The 23809-nt window shown below is 43.6% G+C and overlaps 1 protein-coding gene across 4 annotated transcripts; it reads right to left on the bottom strand.

Moving 5' to 3' along the window:
• Positions 1 to 842: 842 nt before the first annotated feature.
• On the bottom strand, positions 843 to 22576 carry LOC6533084. 4 transcript variants are annotated; one of them, XM_015194319.3, is made up of 6 exons: positions 22064 to 22576; positions 8438 to 9044; positions 8190 to 8306; positions 7737 to 7775; positions 4804 to 7366; positions 843 to 4733 (listed from the first exon to the last, which is right to left on the bottom strand). In XM_015194319.3, the coding sequence occupies exons 2-6, from the start codon at positions 8894 to 8896 to the stop codon at positions 4216 to 4218; spliced, it is 3696 nt and encodes a 1231-aa protein (XP_015049805.1). In that variant the 5' UTR covers positions 8897 to 9044; positions 22064 to 22576; the 3' UTR covers positions 843 to 4215. The 4 variants fall into 4 exon arrangements, with proteins under 4 accessions (XP_015049805.1, XP_039229580.1, XP_015049803.1 ...); XM_039373646.2 differs by lacking the exon at positions 22064 to 22576 and adding an exon at positions 10873 to 11167; XM_015194317.3 differs by lacking the exon at positions 22064 to 22576 and adding an exon at positions 9430 to 10261.
• Positions 22577 to 23809: the final 1233 nt, after the last annotated feature.

Raw genomic sequence — 23809 nt, 5'->3', positions numbered from 1 at the left:
ATGGGATGGTATGGGATGAAATGGCAGGCACTCACATGTGCGTAATTGGAACAGGATTAACAAGGCGTCCCGGCATTCACACAGAGAATGCAATTGAAGTTTGGGGAAGTGCAGCCGGGCATTGTCCGAGGGTCCGAGGATAGGTTCAGTTCGAGGCACAACCAGACGGGGCATTGTGGACGGGGGGCGTCGACACAATGGCCATGAAAGTAATCGGCTTTAACTATAAAAACGTTGCCAAACATAAAATCAAGGCTGACATGAAAATGAGGAAAATTCCAGCCCAGCATGCTATGCAAAATCGCAGATGAAAGAGCGCTGGGGGTGGGTTGCACGTTGGGGTGTAGGAAAACGTGTAGATGGTAGGATGCATTCGCTCCATTTAGCCATGTGCATGTGGCATTTCCGCACAGCACGCGTTTGACCCGATATGGCACCTCGTCTCCCTCCTCGCCTCGTTTTCCCGTCGATAATCAGGATACGTTTTTTTACGTTTTTGTTGCCATCCTTTTATGCGTAAAACGCATACAATTTGCATGTCCAGGGGGGTTAACATGTGAGCGTAAGCATTGAAGTGCCCTACTTTCATTGTAGATTGACATGTGATTGATGTTTCCATTTGCAGTGACAGACCGTCAAAGAGCTCTTAGTCGCGATAAGCTGAACTGAATTTAATCAAATTTCATACAATTTAGTTGCATAAACAGTGGAATATACTATACCTAAAATAGCTAAATCGTTCGATCCATAACTATCCTCTTAATTCTTTAAAAAAATGTTGAGAAAGTAAAGTCCCCCAAAAGTATGCCACGTTTTTTGTGCCTAACTCAAGCAGCAATTGATTTTAGTATGAAATATTTTTGTATTTATTCATTCTTTTCGTACTGTTATTAATTGTGATTCTTTAGAGATATTTTATAGAGATATTTCATATATAATTAATAGGAATTTAAGTTGCATTCAAATAATTAGATAATTCTTGTTTTCTGCTCGATTTTGGTTTGGTTTTTTTTTCAATGCTTTCTCTTAAGATGTTTCGCATGTAATTGGCGTATAAATATGCATATAGTCAATTATTTCGTTTATTGTGGTATAAGAGGTGAGTGATATATAAGCGTGTATATACCTTGAGGCTCGTATAAATCAACATTTATTTTTTCAAGTGGGTTTAAACAGAAACTCAATCTCCATCTCGAATATTAAAATGATTACATTTAATTGCATTTTTTAATTGGGCTTCGCTTTGATTGCAAATGAAATTCGCTGCGTTTTTTGTTTTGTTTCTTTTTACTAATTTTTAATTATTTATGAGAACCAATTTTGTACATTTTGTGTATATGAGAGAGAGGGAGAGAGAGAATGGGGAAACAATTTCATAGGACATACATACGTATAACAAAGGCTCTACATGTTCTATATAGGGCTGAACTATAGATAATTGTAATTATATAGATTCATACATTTGAAATATTGATTGCAATAAAGGTATACGATAGACTTATTGAATATATAATGGAATATATATTTGGATTTGATTTCTAGAATTGATCCTTGAATCATTTGTGTGTATGTGTGTTTTTCTCTGTATGTGGGTGTGTGTGTGTGAGTGAGTGTGTTCGACCTAAATCAGAGTCACTTATAACACTAAGAAGCAGTCATTTATTCTCCATTTAAATTTACGTTGTGTCGTCACGTTCCTTGAATCCTGAAACAGATTTCAATTACTGTACAAAGTTGGGCGCTTTAACCATGGGCCATTGGTTGTTCGTATGTATAAATAGCTATAGCTATAGCTCTCTACGACTACGTATGTATGTGTGCTTTGTATAAATATATATCTATATGCCTAGAAGTATTCATATTCGTATCGTAATATATTACAATGCTTGCACAAACAAAAGGTTCGGTAAAATATATATCGAAATGTCTGGGTTTCCATGGAGTCCACCTCGCAGACCCTCTATAAGATGGGGCTGCTGATGGAGCTTGGATTTGTTTTCTATGAGTTACGAGTATTGTATATATAGTAATTCATTCAGTCTCACAAATAGGAAAGTATTATGTATGTCGCTTATTTTAGTAGATTTTTGTAACTGTCTAAAAAGTTTTTCAAGTCGTTTAAATGATGGCGAAAAAAGAAAGATAAACATAAATTCGCGAACTATTGCACAAAACTAAAAATAATAATTAGATGATTGCACAACCAACAAATGTGAGTTTAAAACCAAAGGAGAAATAAAAAATCAATTTTGTGTTTTTTGTATAATTTTGATTATCTTCTTTTATATTTTCCATGTATGTAGGCTTGTCTCATCTTTTCTGCGTTTTGCTTTTTTTGTTTTTTTTTTTTTAGAAATATTATGCGTATAAATATTGCATATGCTTAGAAATCTTAGGGCTAGCTTAAACTAGATATTACGTGGCTAAAACATCTCATCGTCACTCCATTCCTAACTCCTGCTAGCTTTGTATCAAATACAAAAATACAAAAACTTTTGCATAGTCTTAGTCTCAGTTATCGGAATTCCTTAGAATTTTCCCGAACTCCCCACCCCCGTATCTCGTACTTTACAAGACAAATACTTAATCATTACGAATTGGTGTTGTGTCTTACAGATCGAAGCCGAGTTCTGGGACTCAGCCTTTAATATACAGAGCTTAGTGGCTAATTTAATTAATATGCGCTTAATAGATTTATGTGGATACTTAAAGCTAGTCAGCCTCATTAAGATTATAAGCTTATGTTTAGCTAAAGATTTAATATATATATAATATTCAGACGAAAACGAAGACTAATTGAGAGCATAATTTTGGTAAAGTACAATACGAGCAAATTTTTTGGATTCCGTTTTTTTTTTGTTTGTGTTGAAAGGAGTTAAAGGACTTAAAGGAGCTGGAGGAAGGTTGAATGTTTAAGGCGCAAAGTAGCTTGTGGGGAAATATCCTAGAGTTTTATACTAACCTGTATATATTTTATATATATATTTAGTGTGGTTTACAATATAATTCATATGTTTCGAAGTACAAATACAATCGTAAATGTAAACGTGGACAAATGGAAACAGTCAAAAGCACCGATTTTTCAGCTAAGTTTTCTTTACGTTTTTTTCTTTTGTTTGTTGCTTAGTTTTTATATCTTCTTTTTCCGTAATAATCATAGTAATCATAATAATGATAATGGTAATGGTAATCCCTAGAGGTCTACGTAATTATATATAGCTAGGCGATACTAGTTCAACAGATGCCGAAATAAGATTTCCTTCTATTTACAGTTTTGCTATCATTTGTTTGTTGCTGCATTTCCGTTTGTGTATATATATGATAAAATACATATAAATATATATATATATATGTATATATACTCGTATGTATAATAATGATATATTCATATATAAAATACGTATATAAGCTTTGCAGATTTCCGTTCTTACTGAACAGAGATGTTCGAAATGTTTTCGGTTACTGTGTTGTTCTTTCCGCGGATTTCTCAGTGCTAACGAAATTCAAATAAGGCAACTTGAATCTATGTATTGTATGTAAATTTATCCTTATTTATCCTTTAACTCTTTAATATGTAATCTACATCTAAAGGTGCGCGCCTCAACAAACAAACAAACAAGCAAACAAACAAACAGCGAGGGTGAGACAACAAATCAGAACTGGAAAATCATCGAAAGTCAAGTGTAAATGCATTTTCTTTCTCTCGTTCACAGTTTTTTTTAATGCAAAATTCTCATCTGCTGCCGGCTCCATTTATTTTTCCCATTAACAATCGCTTTCTGTTAACCAATTTTGTTTCACTTCCGTTTTATATGTTCGGTGTATATATATAAAATATTTATCAAAAATAATATGCCTTTAGTGCTCTCCTGCCATGCTGATAATGATGAGAAGAAGAATTCATGGGATTGCCAATTGGTGAGATCTAGTTTTCATAGCGCGAAAATGAGTTTTCAATTTCAATTTCAGGTTTTAAGGAGGATCAAAAATTTACGTGGGAATCTCTAACTATATACAACTATATAATAATACCGTTTACGTTTACTTGTGCTGCGTTATTTTGTTGTTGTTGTTGTTGTTGTTATCCTTTTTGTTTCGAAAGGGATAACGTCTGTCTGTCTGCCTGTCTGTCGCTTAACTCTAATTAATTTTATTGCACTTGGATTCCATCACTTCCTGGTCTGGTCTGCAGCTGCTCCATGTACCGTGTACCTTCTACGTGCACTCGATGATCATGGGCTGGTTGGAGGACTCAATGACCGATGGTCTGCTCTCCTGCGCCTGCACATGCTGTCCATGCAGATACACCCCCGATTCTGGCAGGGATTTCAGTCCCTTGGGCGAGTGCTGCTGCTGCTGCTGCTGCTGTTGTTGCATCTGCTGCAACGGATGTGGGTGGCCATGTTGCAGCAGGCGGCTTGGCGAGTTCTGCTGATGATGTGGCGGCGGTGGTGGCAACTGGCTGGCGGTGGTCAGCAGCATGGGTGCCGGACCCACTGAATGTTGCGTCATCAGCAAGTGGGGCGGTGGCACGCCCTGCTGCTGATGCTGTTGCTGCTGCTGCTGCTGATGCGACTGCTGTTGTGGCGCCATGTGATTGCCCAGGGGTATCAAGCGTGGTGGTGATTGCCCTCCACTCGAGAGGTGCCTCAATCCCGGATGCACCGCCGGATGCATGTGCTGCGTCAGTTGCTCGTACGCTTCTCGTGAGTCCGGTTCGGGATGGTCTTTATCTGCATAATGTATGTGAAAATGTCATTGTTAGTTCAGTGCCTTAAAGCGCTGCAGGCCATTGAAACTTACCCAAACACTCCGATGTAGCTGCTGCTGCCATGGCCAGCTCCTCCTCCAGATTGTTGGGCTTGCAGCTGGTGGTCTTCCAGTGGGTCCTCAAGCCAGATGCACTAATGTACTTCTTGTCGCAACCCTGGCACACATACGGCCTGTCATTCGTGTGCAACCTCTTGTGCAGCTTCAAATGCACAAACTGTGTGAACTTCTGCGGGCAGAGATCACAGGCATATGGTTTCTGACCACTGTGCAGCCTCAGATGGGTCTTCAGATTGGAGGTGCTCGAGAAACGCTTCTTGCAGATGTCGCACTGATGCGGTTTCTCGCCCGTGTGCACCAGATGATGCTTCTGCAGGTGCGCCAACTGGGTGAAGCTCTTCGTGCACACATTGCACTTGAAGGGCCTTTCGCCCGAATGCGTTCTCAGATGCACCTTCAGGTTGCTCAACTGGCCGAAAGTCTTGCAGCACACATTGCACTCGTAGTGCATCTTGCCATCCTTCTTCTTCAGCGGATAGGGCAAGGATCGGTAGCCACGGGAGGCCAAGGAATTGGGACTCAAAGGGCTGCCACTGCGCGGACACGAGTTGCCATCGGGACTCAGGCTGCTGGGTGGAGAAATCCTCAGCGGTGACAGACGCTGCAGTGGAGTGAGGGGCTGCATCAGCGGATGGTTTAGCATCTGGGTGCTGGTTTGCAATAAATGCAAATTGGTGGCCGAACCGGCACCACTGGACGCATTCGACTGGCGATCGAACGGGGAATGGGAGCTGTGTGGTGGTGAATGAAACGTCGAGGTGGCTGCAGCTCCATAGTGGGGATAGCCAGGATAGCCGGGACTCGGTGAGTGTCCACCCGCTTCGCCGGCACCCAGATATGCAGCATGTCTCGAGGGCGAGAAGATCACATTGTGATGATGATGGCTGGGCGGTGGTGGTGAGCACTCGCCCTTGATCAACGTGGCCCTGGTCATCTCCTGTTCACCGACCACCACTGCCGACGAGGACAGCTGCTCGGGATTCTGTCCCAGATTGGAACTGCTGTCCGGACTGACGGCATTGCCGTAGCGCTGCGACTTCTTGTAGCTGTAGGCCATCTCCGTGGGTGAAGTGGGCGGTGGTGTAGCGGCATTGGCCTGGCGACAGGCATTTGCCGCAGCAGCGGCCGCCTCCAAGCGATGTTGGCTGGTGAGGATGGTCTCCAGGATGCTGGACGAGGGCTGGCCAAATCGCATGTAGCGTTCGCCTGGTGGATCTGGTTCGTAGTAGGGTTTACTCAGTGGAACAATGGTGCGAGCCTGACCGCCGGAGTTGTGCTCCAGCACGATGACCGTGGAGGAGGCGGGCTGCTGGTTGGATGGTTCCCTTTCCTGAATCCTTTCGCGCTCCCTTTCGCGTTCCCGTTCCATCATCAGCATGTGCTCATCGCCCAGATGGGTGGTGGTCGATGGGCATATGGAATCGGGCTCGGGATGCATCACCTGATCCTCCTCCTCCTCCTGCGGCATGGACATCTCCTGGTCGACTTCCTTAAGACTGGGCTCCTGTTTCACGCAGCTCTTGTTCTTGAACTCGTACTTCAGCGGCATCTTCACCTTGAACTTTCTGTACTCATTCTTGTCCGTCTCGCAAATGGGCGTCGCAGTGGGCGAATTGTGGCTATTCAACGAGTTGGTAGTGGTGTTAGCCATAACCACGGCCGGCGGAGAACTGCTGGGCTTTTGGGCCTGGGCAATCACTGTCTCCTTGGGCGCAATTGCCTTCTTGGAGCAGTCCAGCACATAGTTATGCTCGCTCTCGCTGTCGCTGGAATCCTCGGGTGGTGTGAGTCCATCCTCGTGGCACTCGTTGCTGTGATAGCCCTCGTCCGATCTCACAGACCGCACGCTGCCATCCTGCGGGGTCATCTGATGGTCCAGACCGGACAGAGGTGAGCCCGCCGTATCCTTGTCACTGCTGGCCAATGGCGAGCGATCCTGGCCAATGATCACGGAGGCATGGCGACCATGCTGGATGTGCGGGTGGTGGGAGTTGCAGTTGGAGCTGGTGGTGCTGACGTGGGCGGGTGGACTGGAGCGGCGGCAGCAGGGCGTGGCAGTTGGGGGCGGAGGCGTGGCACCGGATACGGAACCCGCAACCGATCCATTGGCCGGGCCACTTCCCGCTCCCACAGGCAGATGGAGACCCATGACGTAGGTGATGTGACTAACGGCCACATCGGGTGGAATTTCCGGAGCTGGCATCGAGTATCGCGGCTTGCCATCCTCACCCTCCGCCTCCTCCTCCTCCTCATCCGCCTCCTCCTCCGCATCCACCGCCTGCTTGCAGGCACCGAAGATCGTCGTCTCGGGATCCACATCGTAGCCCAGGCGACTGGCGAAGTCCTTGCAGTACCACACCATCAGCTCCTCGTTGGGCAGAATGTCGCGGGTGGTGTAGAAATAGATGTTCTCCTGGTGCTGGCACGCCACCAGATTCATTACGGACAAACTATAAGCGGAGGCCACATAGCGCATCCAATTGGACTGCGAGCGATCTGAACCATCCAAGTAATAGTAGTCATCGTCCTTGAAGATCTACAGGAAGAGAAGAGAGCGGCGGGAAAGGGGGATATTTAGAAAAATTCTGGAGAAAGTGAACAAGAGAAAGCATAACGACACAAGACGCACAACAAGGAAGTACAAGCATAGCTCATTCTACAAGGCAAACAGATTGAGGGATGTGCTTTGGAAAATGTTTAAGAATATAAACGTATATTAAGTAATACTTCTTTATATTTTTAAACTTTTAAGAAAACACAACAGAAGGATTTACAGAGCAGTGCGCGGTTAGTTTAGAAAGTGGGTTTGTGCTGATATTTGGGATTAGCTGGGAAAGCGGTTGTATAGTTTTGGGATTGAAAGACAACAAATAGAAATCAAGGAAAGCATAAATCGTGAGTGGTACCTTAATATTCCCGTAGGTTATGTGGCGTGTTCCCTGCACCTGATTAACCACAATCAAATCGAATTCGTTCCAAAATGCAATAGGTATAATTTTGAATTTATGTTCGGTTTTTTTTGGTTTGGTTATACATATTTTTGTGTTCATTTTGGTTGGGTAATTGTGGGATGGTGTTTAAGATTAGATCACATGAAATAAAAATTAAAGAGAAACGATTTGGTTAGTTGCATATATCAATTTTTTTGTTTTTTACTTTTCAGCTGGATGATTGGATGGGGGAAGCATGTTTTAGGTGATTTTTATAATGATTCATTTAAGGCAACACCCAAACCAGCCATTTGCATGGCGGAGTTGTGACCAAAAACGGAGGCAAACAAAAGATGCAAATGAATTGAAAGCCCACAACAAATGCTTAACCCTTCGATTAGAGTTTTAAATGGAGTTAAGGATGCTTACCCGCCAGAAATAGCGCGCCTTATTCTTATCATTGGGATAATTAGAGGTTGGAATGCCTTCGAATGGGCCAAAGCGAGTGCCACGTGGGATGACCCCGCTGCTCCAAACTCCTTCAGTCTGTAAGGTAAAAAAGTATTTCAAATGTAAGGATTAGTTTCATAGTTTTCTCTAAATTCTTTTAAAGACTTTTAATTTCATTTGATTTTAATTTCAATTTGATGTATACATTTTTATATAATTTTTCCTACCTTAACATTTGGCGTTGAGTAGACCATGGACGACTTGAGCGTCAGGCTGCGCGGCAGCGTCTTGTCCGCCCGATTGGGCAGTCCTCGCTCCGCCTGGACATCCGGCACCAGGTAAACGGCCAGCCGCTCGAAGTCCTCCTCCCGCATCCTGGTCACATCGTAGTCCTGATTGCCATCCGGCGTCGGACTGCGACTTCGACTCCGACTGCGCGCCCTTCTCGCCGACAGCTTGTGATGCGGATGCGGATGTGGATGTGGATGCTGATGCGGATGTGGCTGGGCATGCTGATGCGGATGTGGATGTGGATGGCTGAGCGGATGGCTGTGGGCGGGATGGTGGGACTGGTGCGGCTGGTGGGGCTGGTTGGCTGCCTTCATGATGGCCGCCGCCTGCTGCTCCTGCTGGTTTTGTGCCTGCTGCTGCTGCGGCAGATGGTTGTGGTTGTGATGTCCATGCATGGCGACTATAGCTAGGATTGTTGCTCAGCTAACACTGTGTATATATATATATGTGCTGGTTGTATATATATATATATATATATATATGTGGGGGTTCAGTGGTTGCTGCTTATTCTGCTAGTTGTTTGTGGTTGAAGTTTTACTTGATCTGCAATGGCACAAAGGATGCGAGAAATGCGTTTTAAAAATAGTCATAATTTGGCGCTATAAATAGAGGCGCCTCCTAACCCCTCCACCCGCTGCACCCAGAACCCCTTTGCTTTCCTCAACCTGGAAAAGCTCTTCAGCATTTTCACAGTGTTGCATTCGTGTTATCGTCACTGCAAAAAGCTAACTGCAAAGCGGCGACGAGTAGCGAGTGCAGGGGGGTCAGCCAGGAAAAGGGGGGAGAGGGGGTGGGTTGGTGGTGCAGTTCAAGTGCTTAGTGGAGGTTACACGTTCACGTTCACGGGCATGGCCACCCAACGCCCAACGCCCACCCACCGCATCACCGGTCGTGAAAATGAAATGAAAATTCCTCGAAGACAACTCACTTGAATTATTCTTCTTCATTTGGCCGCCGTTTGCTGCGCTTTGTACTCTCGTTTTGCATTAACTAGCTTTTCCCTTACATTGGTTTCCATTTTTTTTTCTATTTAGAAGAATACGCGTTTTTTCTTTTTGCTGGGCTTTTAATTATTATATAGCTGCTAATTGCTGGCGGGCTTTGGATATTTTGCCTTGCACTAATTACCGATATTTTGTATTTTGAGTTTTATTTTAATTTTAGTTGGCTGGGCCCGCAAATTACGCATCACTTTCCGTTTCGTTCTCTCGTTACGCATACGCCGTGTGGCCTGCCGCCCGCCCCGGAATAATTTTCCGGCTGTGGAGCCCTCCGGCTTGGCTTGACAAACTACGGAGACTACGGAGCTCCTGCTGCTCGGTCAGCATTCTACTGCATTTTGCACTGCGACATTCAAGTGTACCGTCGAAATTCGCCAGGCGGAAGTGAAATGTAAACGCATCTGCGGCAAACGACAACGAAAATCCGAACAAAGATTGAAGTAGAAATATTTATAAGATATTTTCTTGGTTTTTTTTTTATTTTTTTCGGTTGCAATGTGTAGAAGAGCTAGGGAAACGTTGACGCCGCCAACCGAGAGTTCCTACTACTGACCCACATCCAACCGGCGTAGACCCCAAAAAAGCTCAAAATTGCAATTTCCCCATACATAGAAAATACACACACTCACACACACACACATACACACAGAGAACAACCGGCATTGCACCAATACCCATTGCATCCCGTTGAAGATTCTCAAATTCTCGCTCGGAAAGTTCGCAGCTAGAGAGGGTTGTGAAAAGCGCTTTCCGCTGGCGAAAAGCTTCTCGTTCGGTGGTTCGTTCGTTCGGTGGCTCGGTGGTGCGGCCAGTGGTTGCAGCGGTGGTTTATTGGTGGTTGCTTGTCGATTATTCAAAATGATAGTTTCCCCACCTTATTTTTTTTCCTTTTCGGACATTTTCAGCTGCGCAATCATGAATTTATTGTGCAAGGTTGGCCATTCAGTTCCTTTCCAGAAATTAAGGGGAAGTTGTATTGGTTTCGCCTAGAGGGTCGCGAATCTTAAACAATTTGTTGGAAAATATATACATAGCTGCGTGATCACTTTATTTTGATTGCATAAATTAAGGTAGAGTTTCTATGGGTATTTATGGTTAGACGCCAGCTTGAATAAACAAAATGCATGTAGCCAGCGTATGTTTGTAAGCAGATTAGTGTAAATAGGGATTTTCCTCATTGGAAACCTGAGCTATTTGCAGCAGGAAATACCAGGAACGCTTCTTATCGCCGCCCCAAGTTGTTCAACTATTAATACGAAATGATATCGCGCCCCCCAATCAAGTTGAGTGCAATCCCATAACCAGGAAGCTCACTTTGGAGGCCGTTTGTTGATGGTTTTGTATGGGGATGGTTGTGGTTGTGGACTCACCCAATCGACACAGATATACGGCTCTATATATATATTCAACTCCCCCGGCAAACCAATCAAGTGGCCAAAAGGAGCTACAAAGTGGCTTAAATCCCGATTCCGTCCGCTCGTCGAACTGCACGCACGTAGAATGCGAAATGCGAATGCGAAATACGAAATGCAAACTACGAAATACGATTTTTCCGAGCCGCGGCGATCAAATGCGACACGGATGCAAAATTGCAACACTACCGACTATGTGAATCTATCTGAATGTCGGTATGGCTGCTTGTGTGTGCTGAATGATGCACTAATGCCTAATGCCTAATGCCTAATGCACTTGCACTTGCACTTGCGAATTGCATTTTGATTCTGTGTCTGCGAGTGCGGAAATGTGCGAAAACGATCTGCAGAAAGTGATTTCTGGCTGCTCGTGATTTTCCCATTTTCCCATCCCTTGTCTATGTCCATCCACTTTTGTGTGTGGGTTTTTGCCAGCTGGCGCCGTCAGCCAAAAATATGCAGACGATATGAGGAAGAATCGAGCTAGTGGGTTTCACGAGATACTTTCGATTTTCAGGCGGGGTTGAGGGGTTTGGGGGGATGGCGGCAACCCCTTTGCGCAATTTACAGATGCGTTCGACACACTAGGAAGTCATGCATGCCTTGCTGTAGAAAAACCAACAATATTCTAGTTAAATCAACAAAATGCATTCGTGAGCGTACAACTGCAGATAGCGCGCCAAAAAAAAGAAGCTTTTCGCTATCGCTGTGAAAATGAAAATAAACAGCTGCACATACAGACATTAGAAACAAAAAGTAAAAATCGCTTGGCGCTTTGCGTTTCTAATCATCGCACAATTGCATTTGAAGGACACACACTCGACGCGAGCGAAATTAAAAATGAATATATAGACCAACACATAGTCATAAAATACTAACAAAAAAATAAAAAAAAAATTTAGAATTGGAATGGAACATAGAGGCAATTGAGCAGAAGCATTCAACATTCAACTTGAACGCTGGCGACCCGTGATAAGAGCACATTGCGCATACGCCGTGTGTGTTGCGTATGTCGCGTATGAAGAAAAACTTCCGCGAAGCTTCTATGCTCTCGATGCCACGATGCACTGCATCGATCTTTATCAAATTGCACTGCGGGAAGCGATTCTAACCGAACCAAACAGCACAGAGCCCCAAATGGGGGGTATCATGCCGCTTGGAAGCGTTCGCTCAAGGACAAACTGCACTGTACTAACCGCATTAGCGCTCTACCTATATACCTATATATACATATATATATGTATTAGAGTAAATATAAATGCATTTGTATGTGTATGCAGTTCTACGTTCAGCTGATAACTGCACTCTGCCAAAGCGGCGCAGTCGTAAAGTGTTCGCCATCTCACTCTATCTAAGTAGGAAATCGGCGAAACTAAGTACTTTCAGTTCGATGAATAAACAAATTTAACGATGTTTTTTTTTTTCAAGTGTAATGTAAATATTTATTATTTAGCCATATGCAAGCAATGGAAGTGCTTCAACAGTATAGGCTTCTGAATTTCCAGAAGGGGTTGTATAAGTTATCACTCAAATTTAGAAGATTGTTAAGTAATGATTATATGAATATTATATTATCTTAGAGATCTGCAATAATTATTTTAAATAATTAATATTAATAATATTAGCTTACTTTAGGCTAAAATAAATTTCTTGTCAATGTTTCTGGCTATTTCTAATAATCCGAGCCGTAATACCTATCAAATGCGGAACCAGGAATTGTACATTTTTGTTTACACATTCTTAGGTCTTTCTGCCCAAGGTCTGATCTATTATGACATCGCATTCGCTACACTTTCGAGTGAATCGCTTTGCACTTGCATACATATACATTACACGGTATTACTCGCAGTTAATCCATATTTTTCATTGTTGGCCGAGATGATTTGCAGTCAGTCAGTGCCCAAATACAGGGTGTGTGTGTGTGTGTTTGTGGGGGATGGGGGCACAACCCGGAAATGTAAATATGTAAGGGGGTGGCAAATGGGGAGGGCACTTGGGGGGAGTTTGCATTTAGTTTTATGTGCATGCAAAACGAAACGAAAAGCGAAAAACGAAACGAGGTGGGGAGGGGGGTTGGGGGGGTGGGTGCCGGTGAGGTGGGGCAGCTGATAAAATAAAATTGCGAGCTATTTGTTTATTATCTCTCTCTCTCTCTCTTGCTCGCTAACTCTCTCTCTCCCACTTGCGCTCGTCGCCAGTGTAATAATAATTTGTGTGAGCTTTTCAGCGTTAAAGGGTGGCAGTGGGGCGGGGAGGGGTGGAAGGGTGGGGCGTTCAGCTAGAGCATCATCATCATCATCATAACCTTGAGTCACAAGTCGAGAATGTGCATGCGAATTGAATGCGAAAACAACAAAAATTGCCGCATTCGTCTCACTCATCCGCATTGCAAAAAAAAATGAGAAAAACAAAAAACGGGAGGTGGGTGGTGGGGGGGAGGATGCAGGGTGCACAGTGGGTGTGTGCAGGTGATTATCTAATCAGAGTGTCGTGAAATTAATATCAGCATTTCAAGGACACTGAACAAAAGGTATGCCAGTTATTTGTATGCTGATGATTCTGTGAACAGAACACCCACCATTCACCACCCACCTTTCACCACCCACTCATAATCCACCCCCTTTTTGCTGGTTAGGTATTGTGTTGCGGTTTCGTTGCACTTTAACCTTGAAAATATTGTGCATTCTTTTGTTTTTGTTGCTGTTGCTGTTGCTGTTGCTATTACTTCGCATGGCGCATGTGCAAAAATGAATGCAATCTCCACCCCACAAACGAGAGTGAGCAAAGGCGATTGAACTGCTCACACTCCTGAAAAAAGCACTTAGCCGATACGCACTGTACAGTCAAGTCGTTGGGCATTTTGTCAGTTAATAATCGCAAATTGTAAATCAATTAAAAATTCAATTCGAACGAACAAAGAAAGCAACACAACTAAAAGCGAAAGTATATTAAATACGCAAATTTTAAAAGCAATTTAAAAACATTTGTACTTTTTTTTTGCACCACATTCAATGCAAATTCTTCAAAAACAAAAACGAAAGTATTTAATTAAACCATTCCCAAGAATTAAGTTCATTCAGTTTTTTGCCGAAGCACGTAATTGAAATAAATGTGCAATGAGTTTGTATTTGATTCGTTTCAAGATTTGCATAATTAAGTACACATGACTTTCGCAGATAAACAAATTAAAATAGCATTCGCAGATAATCAAATTAAAATAACACACTTTTCGAAATTCCTTTTCATGCTTTTAAGAAGAATAATAACTAATAGTGATTTGGTTGTATAACTGGGTTTGTTGTTGCTCTACTGAATTATCTTTAGGTGTTTTACTAATTGTTTTGCAACTCTAGCAGCTGTTGCTGTTAATGGCAATAAATCAATAGGATTTTTTATTGCTTTCCTATTATTTGTGAGTGCTTAGGCTTTGCCCTTGAGCATTTGCTGATTACATGTATTCCTTACTCTGTTTTTGACGTAGGTCAAATAATCATAAATTAAGTGCTATTTTCAACGGGGCGCCGCACCCCTTTCCGCCCCTTTTCCCCCCCTTTGGCCAGCATTTCTCTTATCAATGCAGTTTACGCTTGAAGTGTTTATTTTTTGTTGCTTCGCTAAGCTTTTCGTTTGCACTTTGCTTCCTTATCAGTTGGCAATTTTCGCCCTACTGCGCAGTGAAAGTTTTCCATTTGCATGGCATTGTTGTTGCTGTTTCTGATATAATTAATGTAAATGTGTTTGTTTGCCGTTTAATTAGTTATGATTATACTTGCAAATTTAGATTGCCAATGCAGCAAGGGCGTTTCTATCTTTAAGTACTTGCCATGAATATACAGTTTACCCGCTGTCAAGTCAATATTTATTTTAAACTTCTGTTGCAGGTCCTTCAGTGCCGTGGCTTACATCATCTAGCGTACAAAAGGGTTAACGAACCCAAAGGTCAAATGCTTTTTACCCAGACTCAGACATAGACGTCAACGTCGACGTCGACGCCGGCAGAGCCTGTGGCAGCGGCGCAGCGACGATGAGGCAATGCAAATCCAACTGCAGCCAAGTGATTTGGCTGATGATGTCATGGCTACCAGAAAATACTCAGCGGAAGAAAAAGAACAGCAAAAAATGTCCATTTATCCTGTGGCGAAAATCAATAAGCCACACACACACACGCTGAGCAACAATTAAAAGTGCAACAACTTTTAAGTACAAAAACCCAGCTGAATCAATCCTTTGAGCAGCCATCACCGCTGTCCTTTGAGCTGGCAGGCGGATCAGGACACTTCGCCAGGAAGCGGCTTAAGTCCATAATCCTGTGGGCGACACATTACCTTGACGACAATTCCAAACGGCAACCGACAACCAGAAACCAGCAACAAACACGACCTACGACAAAGCGATTGAAAATGCGCATAAATTCGACAAAGGAGCAGCCACTGTCTGCCGCCTTCCATTGGCGAAAAGGGGGCGGGGCCGGGGCCGGGTCGAGAGTTTGGTTGCCAGACCATGACAACAACAAAAAAGTCAAAGTAAAAAGCACACATACAAAAAAAAGCAGAAGTACAACAAAAATAAGGGCCAGACAACAGAAAAGGCGAACGACCCTTTTCAGGCATTTTCAGACGCCAGACGACGCCATCAGTGTGGATGTGAGTACACTGCAAGAAAAGGTCCTTTTCGATGTTGTTGTGATTGGTTTATATGAGCAACTAACTGAATATAGCAGCAGTTTTAAATAGTTTCCATAAGATAATTTCATAAGACTGATAACACCTTATCTACTTTACATCCTTATTTCTACAGATCTGTCTCCTTATGTTAATATGCTTTTTTTGCGCTGTGCATTCCGTTATGTTGGGGCAGGGCCCAGGCATCGAGCTCAGTCGACTTCGGCTCATTATCCTTTTCGCTTTCCATACATAAATCGTTGGAGCTGCGGCTGGCGTTCAATGAACTCCGCCGGGCACGTACGGTCGTCGTACCCGGGCAATCGGATACACACCCAATACGGAAAGCGAAACACACACAGGACGATGACGACGACGTCGAAGTATGCAGAGCAGTCGACGGCGGCAGTGGCAGTGGCAGCGACAGCGGCGCATGCAGCAGACAGACGCGAAGGTCCTGCGAAACTTGGGTTGGGTTCGCAGCTCCTTCTGTGTCCTTTTTGTGCGCTCCTCTCGCGTGAACGTGGACTTGACAGTGTGCAGCGTGAAAAACTCCGCTCTGCCACTGCTTTTGGCTCTGCCGAGGCGAGGAAAACTCCGTGGGTCGTGACTGCGCCGTTGCCGCTGCCGCTGAGGGCAAGGACCTCCAGACTGCAGACTGCAGACTGCAATTGAGCCGAGCTTCTGCGCCGACGTCATCGTCTGCCCAGGCAGGCGCAGCTAAGTTTCACTTTTAATTTTTTCCACCCATTCAGCAAAAGCGCCGCACGACCAAGGCCATGCGAGCGAAAGAGACAACGACTGGTGTTTGTGTCTGGGATATAAGGATATAAGGATATATGGTGTGGGCTCGCAGTGGGCTGCTTCTGGCCAGGCTTTCGGTTGGGTTTTTGGGCTGGGCTGCGCTGGGTTGGGTTTTGCTCCTCGGAGCAGAGTGCATTACTGAACTGAACCGAACCAAAAACCGAGCTGAACTGAACTGAACTGTGTGTAGAGAGAAAGGTTGTTGAACTGCGTCGGCAGCGGCGAACTTTCACAACGCAAGGCGGAGCGGGGAGACAGTGCGCTAGGACATGGTCAGCACAAAAGCAAAAGTAGATTTTATGCTAAAGCAAAAAAGAAACCCTAACCCCAACCAGTGCATACTGCTCAGAGGGGCTATTGCACAATACAATTCTATATTATTCTAGACTATTTCACATGATTTGATAAATGGTAGAGGAAGGAGCCCAACGGTTAGTTACCTCTTTGATTTCGGTTGTTGCACAATTTCAAAACTCAGTCTCACTGTTTTGCGGCCTCAGTCTTAATGGCTCTGTTTCAGGTGTTGGCCAGTTTTTGATGGCTCTTTAAGCGCGACTTGAAGAAGCTGATGTTGGCGAAGGTGTCGCGAAAGTAGATGCGATCGAAGTATAATGGTCTGCGCTGATCGACGTGTGAACACATTGCACCAATTGGTGGTATCTCCGGATACTTGATTAGATACATTGACTTAGGGCGAGCTTAACACTTAACTAACGCACTGAAGCACTGAAGGATGCACTCGATGTACGCTATTTTTTAACGCTTCTCGTTTGCTGATTGAACACATTGGTGGCATTGGCCTTAGCATGTAGCTAATATATATATATATATATATATATGATATATGTATAACTATTTATGTATATAACTCAGTGCACGGGATGTCCTGCCGATTTTCTCTGGCGTTTTTCTTTGGTCCACGCAACGCGGCTGTGCCATGAGACATGACCTGCCCAACGCGTTAACATCCCGAGTCAGGACTGAAATAAACGAGCAGCTGCAAAAGCAGCCAGCTCCCTTCGATTTCAGCCAAATGCGGCAGCGAACGTTGGCTGCAACGTCGGCTTCTCTGCCCGTCGACTGCAGACAGTAAACAAGGTGGTTCTGGGTGGCTCTCATGGGGGCTAAGGTGGCTGCTAGAGCGGCATACGGGGTGTAAGGTATGGGGGGACCATTGCTATTGGCACTTGCACTTGGCATCAACTGAACTCGCCCAGTGCGAAACAATAACAACAACAGGGCCACAACGGCAGCGGCAGCGACAGCAGCGCAGCAAGGGCGAACGGCCCTTTTCAGCAGAGCTTCGTTTTGCGGATTCGGCCAACATCGTGCTTTTTGGTTTTAAGTTCGTGGCCCTAACCATATAGAGGGTGGATCTCTGGCAACGTGCAGCTCGTTGTGCTCTGGGCCGAGAAGAAGCCACAGCACCAGGGCTTACTTTGGAACACAAAACATATTGGGTTAGGTCAGGCGGAGGATTTGTTGGTCTAGGACCACATTTGGTTAGGCAATTCAGGGTAGTTACCATTTGGAAAGACAAATCTTCATTGCTTTTTGCACTTATTATAGCAGGTATTTTAAAGTTTTGAAACTTGGGTACTTAAAAGATTTACAACTACTTATCAGTGAAATTTTACTTATGAACTAAGCTCTGCAGCATTTAATTTACTTTTCCAAAGCATTCAAATTGATTTTAACATAAATTATTCCCTAAGCTCAATTCGCTGTTTTCACAGTGCATTGCAGACGCTGCAGTGCGCTCACTGCATCTCTCGCCGCACTCTCTTCTAACCCAAATTCGCTCTCTTCTCTCGCAACGCATGCTCTCTGCAGTGGGGGTTGTGCTTTTCGCCCATTCGATTGCAAATTGACCGTTGACAATGAACTAGAGCTGAATCCGGAAGTCTCGATGCCACGGACATTATGCAAAACTATTCGAAAGAGCTGCAGTGTAGACCTCTTCTAAGTTCATTTTGGCGGTGTCTTTGTGAATCTGGCCGCCAACGAAATAGTCATAAGGAACGCCAAGCACGTTTTTTAATGGCCAGCGACATAAAACTGTAAAACGGAATGGTAATAGCTGGAGTACAGCCGGTGAATGTACCGTTAGGTTAATAAAAAGCCATTTTGTCATAGTCAAATTACGAGCGGCCGGTAAATTGGGGGATTACGTATTCATGGCGCGTAAATGAGCATAATTTGATTTCCAGTTCCAAAGAGAGGGGCTTAGTGAATAGTTGGTTAACTCCAACACCCCCTTTCCTATTAGAGCCGCCCAGTCTTTTATCTGACGATCAGTGATCAATGCACTGACAGAAATGGATTTTCAACGTATTTATACAAATAAGAGAAAATTACAGAGAATAACTTTATATTATCTAACACTATCAATTTGTAGTTACTTTTTTGCGTAGTGTTCAATGTCACAGTCTATGCACTGCGAACAATAACAACAATGTGGGCATTTACAGCTAAACACGATGGTGTTAAAGCAGCAACAACAAAGGCGACAATGGCAACAAAACAACAACATTGACACAGAACCTGTCGCATCAAAGTTCAACGTCAAGTGAGGTTCGTAACTCGGTTTCGGCATTCAACTTCGGCTCTGCTTCGACTTCGACTTTGACTTCGGCTTTCGAGCTGGAGCTGTGCGCATGCGCATGTGCTCTCTCCTCTCTCCGCAGTGCGTATGTGTGTGTGTGCGCGCTTTGGTTATAACGCGCTTGAGTAGGTCGGTCATTGAACTTGTTTTCTTTTCATCTGCTGCTGCGCTACCACTTCTTTCGCTCCATTCTTTTGCTTGGCCACACTTTCTTCCTGGTTCGCTCTTTCCTTCTACCTGTGCAGTTTCCCACCTGTGCGTCGGCGTTCTCTTTGCCGTCTCTCTTAAGCCTCTTATTAATTTTTTTTATGTTACCTGGGAAGCTGCCGCGGATGACTTGGCAGCTCCACCTCTGCCTCAGCTGCAGCCTCATCCTCTTGTGCGTGGCAAGTGGCCAAGGTAGCAACAGTTTCAAACGAAGATGCAGCTCCAGCAGAAAGCAAAAGGCAGGAAGAACCGCCCAAGGTAAGAACCACGAGCGAGTCAATAACCCTGGTCCCAGCAAATAAAAAAAAAAGCTGGCCAAGAGTAAGAGTGATTTGATTCCCTTTTCATCAGGCCTTAGAAGTGGCAGAGAACCGGGCATAACAACACCGCACAAAAAACTTGTTGATTTGTTATATACTCGTACCCTAACAAGAAATGTATTCATAATTCAATATTCTTAACTCACAGAAAGATTCTTCTTGTATCAGAAACCGTACCGAGACTATATTATTAAGTCCATTTTAGCTTGATTCAATCAATGAAAGATCAGTATTATACCAAATAGCTGGTTAAGTTAGAGAATCGTATGTTCTATTCCCAATTGTAATTCTTTTTTTGATGTTCTTAATAGAGCACTTGTTAATCTCTTGTTTCCAGTGCAGAAGCAGAAGAACTGGCTGAGTGCAAGAACCTTTGGCTTGCTTCAGTTGAGCACGCCATGTGCCCATGAGCATTTGCCAGTTGAACGCCCTTTTCACGGCAAATGATTCCCAATGTGCGATGCCAGTACCATTGCGGGTGATCCGGGGATCCGGGGATCCGGGAATCAGGAGGTGGTGGCTGGGATAGAAGTGCTGGCTGTGTGCAACCTGCCCCAAACTGAAGCCGTGCCCCTTGCCCAAGGATGAGCCGATCTGAACTGGTTTCCCCTCCTGGTCATTGGCTTCTTCTACTGCTGCGGCTGCTGCTGCTAGCTGAAGCGGCAGATTCACTTTTCGAGGGGGGCATTTGGGGAGGGGATTCTCTAATTCTTGGCCTAGGTCCTTGGCCTCTCCCTAACGCGCTGTCTCGCTTCCGCACACAGCAACTTCTGGTGCTCGAAATGAAAACGAAAACCGAACGAAGGCAAGTTTGTTGCCTAAGTCATTTGTTATGTGGGGTGGGGGCCCTAGTGTGTTAGTGTGTGTGTGTATGTTTGTGGCTGACAGTCAATGAACTCTCGGCATGCGTGCCAAAAAAAGAAACAGCAACAACAACAACAAGTGAAGAAGGGGGATAAGCCATAGAAGAATCAAAAGAATTGCTTTCAAACACAAACTTAGATGGGGAGCTCATTTAAATTGCAAAGTGAAGCAAGCTGTTTCCAAGCTATATGGGCGGATAGAGATATAACTCATTTCGAATGCCATTTGGACTGGAGACAGGAGGAGATTGACAGCTCTGTGGGAGCAGGTGGTCATCGTCATCGACAGCAACTTGGACAGCTGCAGCTGCTAATGACCTTGATATTGAAATGATCATCGTGTGATTTTGAATTGCATTACAATGAATTCGCAATGAGTTTTGATTTCACTCGATCGACTTGTCGCCTTGTTCATTCATCTCATCTCATCACATTTCGATTTCGATTTCAATTTATTTGTTTATACAATATTTTATTGCCGCCGCTGGTGGCGTTGTTGCTTTTATCATCGTCTGTTGGAGCGTGTTAGCGTGCGATCAGTTGTCGAGTCATTTAAAGTCAAAGTCAAGGTTTTTCTGCCTTACGTCGCCAATTAACTGTCGCCATCTCGCTCCATCTGCTGTCCAGCCTATAATTTGCTCTCTGTCCCTCCGCCGGCGTATATTTACCCCCATTTTGTTGTTTGTGCGATTTGTTTAAGCCCAAACTGGTTTTGTCTAATTATTTGTGTTGTGAGTGCTACATTGTTGTTCTTGCCGATGTGATTATTAAAATGTATATAGATATATATTTTCGTTTATATAGGGACAGCCGAGATTGGGGTAGCTTTATACATGGGTTTTCTAATAAAATGCCAGTCCCCATCATTCTGCCATCTCCCATTTGCGGCTAAGAAATTTTAGCTGCTTATGCCATTTTTCTAGCCTGCCTGTAATTAATCATCATACCATTTTTTATTCGCGTTTTTGGGCATTTTGCTGGAAACGTGTTCGCACCCAGTGCGACGTACTATTATATAACCTTTCTATCGAAAACTTATGATGATTAGCATAAATTGTGTGTGAAAGTCAGAAGACTTCTTCGTGGTAGTCAGAATAATAAGATGTTGCTAGCTGATGGTGTAACATCATGGTTAATTTTAAACTGTAGTCATAAATTATGATGGCTTTAATGTGAGATTTAGTGAAGAAAAAGTTGAAAATCAGGAATAGAACCCAAGCAATTAAGATGTCAATAAAAAAGTTGAAATAAAGAAAAATTATCTAAGAATAAATTAAAGGAGAAGATTTGGGAAAAAAAAGTTCTAACTGGAAATTAGAAATGAACTAAGAATTGATTTAAAAGAAAAGATTTTTAAGTAGCAGTGGCCAGTATGATTTATTATGCAATTTATGGGAAAAGACCAATTTGTGTTCATTCTCAACTGAATAAAAAAACCCGCTCAAAAATTTCCTGAAGCTTCTCCAGCGAAGACAGTCTTCCGAAGAAAGCTTTCTTTAAGAACTTTCGGGAACCGTCTTACCAAGCCAACTTCTACCCGTAAACTTAAGCCCATAAAAACCCTTCGTCGAAATCTATTAGCAAGCTCGATCGTTAGCTTGTCATCTATATAATTGACTTGGGGCAATAAAAAAGCAGCTACGAAAAGCTACAATGTTTATATAAGGTAAATCATTTAGAAGTACTTACCATGTTCAGTTTTTAAATGCATATCCGTTCCGTGTTGTTGAGGTTTGCTGCTAATGTTGCGGCTAAATTTAAATCCATTACGCAATAAATCCAATCCGAAAAGCCGAAAAATGCTTGCTGGCTGTTTAAGTTTCGATCATAATAGACACTTTGTTATTCTTAAACTTTTCAAATATAGTTGAGCAAACTATATTTTTTGATACACAAGTGCACTGATTGGGGAATTGAACTAAGTGGCTTAGGTCTAGTGGAATTTCATTTGCATAACTAGGGGGCGGCAGTCTTATGTGTATGTCACTTTTTTGTCAGTTTAGCCGATGCACACAAATCACTTTGAATTGAGGGTTTTAGCTTCTAGATACTTTTAGTTTTAGAACTTTTTGCGGGTGGGTGTGTTGGTGTAAAGTCTGTTGGTGGTTCAGTGGTCTTTTTTGCTGTCTTGAAGCAAGTAGAAGCGTAACGCGTGCGTCTTACGAAATCATGTCTCGATCGTTTTGTTGCTTACGGGAAACTGAAACTACGGATGAGTCGCGGTGCGACTTCAATGTCGATGTCGTTAGAGGCTTCTGAAGGCAGAGCAGCGGCAGCGCGGCGACTGCGCAGACAGATAGACTTTTCAGCATTTCATTACACGGCCTTACGCACACACTCGCACGCCCAGCACTCTCTTCTTTCTCTTCAAACACACCAGCCCACACCAACACACACACACCAGCGCACACCAATACACAGGTAAGGGCGCGCAGCTCAGGTGTCTCAGGTTCTTGATCGCAGTGCCATTTACACTGATCACATCTCGGCGCTCTCTCAGCTCTCTGCCCCTCTCTTTCTCTTTCTCCTTCTCCCTATCGCCCGTCTCTTTCGCTCTCGCGCGCTGAGCGCAACAGGCCAGAACTTTCATTCAAGGTGAGCGCGCGGGCGCAGGTATCTCTTTGGCAGCACCAATACAAATGGCAAATTCCACCACTCTTTTTCGCGCAAAAAACACGGACATACATGGTTCTAAACTCTTCTAACACACAAAATAAAAAATTATTTAAAATATTTTTAATGCATGATCATACAGGCAACTTGGAAACAGCAAAATATTATGAAATTACTGGAATAATTATTAAAAAATTTGTATTCTTTTTTTTTTAAGTCGAATAGCTACTTCCTTTAAGCTAAGCTTAGTGGGAGCTTTAGACCAGCGACAGCACTGATTTTCTTTGCAGTGTACCTAAAGGCTGGCCAGCGAGCGTAAGTTGAGCATGCGAGCGTAAAATTACAACACCACTCTTCTAACAAGTTTAGAATCGGCGCAAGCCAAGCGCAACAAAATGCCGTCCGCGGGCCACTTGTTCTCAATGCTCTTAACCCGTTTCTCTCTCTCTCTCTCTGTTGGCCAGAAGTTTGGCATGGCATGTAATTGGTTTGTACATGATTTGTTTCTGTTTCTGTTTCAGTTTTATTTCTGTTCCTGTTTTTTGGGGTATCAAATATCATGATGCTATAATTGCATGCGAACAATTGGCAAACAAATGTCGCACTCGCACAATAAGGGAAGTGAGAGCTTTTTTTTTGCATCACTTTACAAGGTTATATATCATTGTGATGGATTACTTAATTTGGGTTCTTAAATTTATGCTATACTTTAGGGGAGTTCTCCATTGAAAGGTGAAACAACTTTGATACCATACAGATTTCTTTACAATTCATGAAAACTGTCCAGCTCTTTCTTAACCATTTAAATTTCCCACTTTGTAT

This window comes from Drosophila yakuba, chromosome 3L (assembly GCF_016746365.2).
Source record: "Drosophila yakuba strain Tai18E2 chromosome 3L, Prin_Dyak_Tai18E2_2.1, whole genome shotgun sequence".
In the NCBI taxonomy this organism is placed as follows: domain Eukaryota; kingdom Metazoa; phylum Arthropoda; class Insecta; order Diptera; family Drosophilidae; genus Drosophila; species Drosophila yakuba.
This window is presented reverse-complemented; position numbering and strand designations above follow the sequence as displayed.

Excerpts from the sequence above, each read along its gene's own strand:
- LOC6533084 (XM_015194319.3), bottom strand. The coding sequence starts at position 8,896 with ATGCATGGACATCACAACCACAACCATCTGCCGCAGCAGCAGCAGGCA. Across the intron at positions 8,307-8,437 it reads ACTCAACGCCAAATGTTAAG|ACTGAAGGAGTTTGGAGCAG; the intron begins GTAGGAAAAATT and ends TTTACCTTACAG. Across the intron at positions 7,367-7,736 it reads TAACCTACGGGAATATTAAG|ATCTTCAAGGACGATGACTA; the intron begins GTACCACTCACG and ends CTCTTCCTGTAG.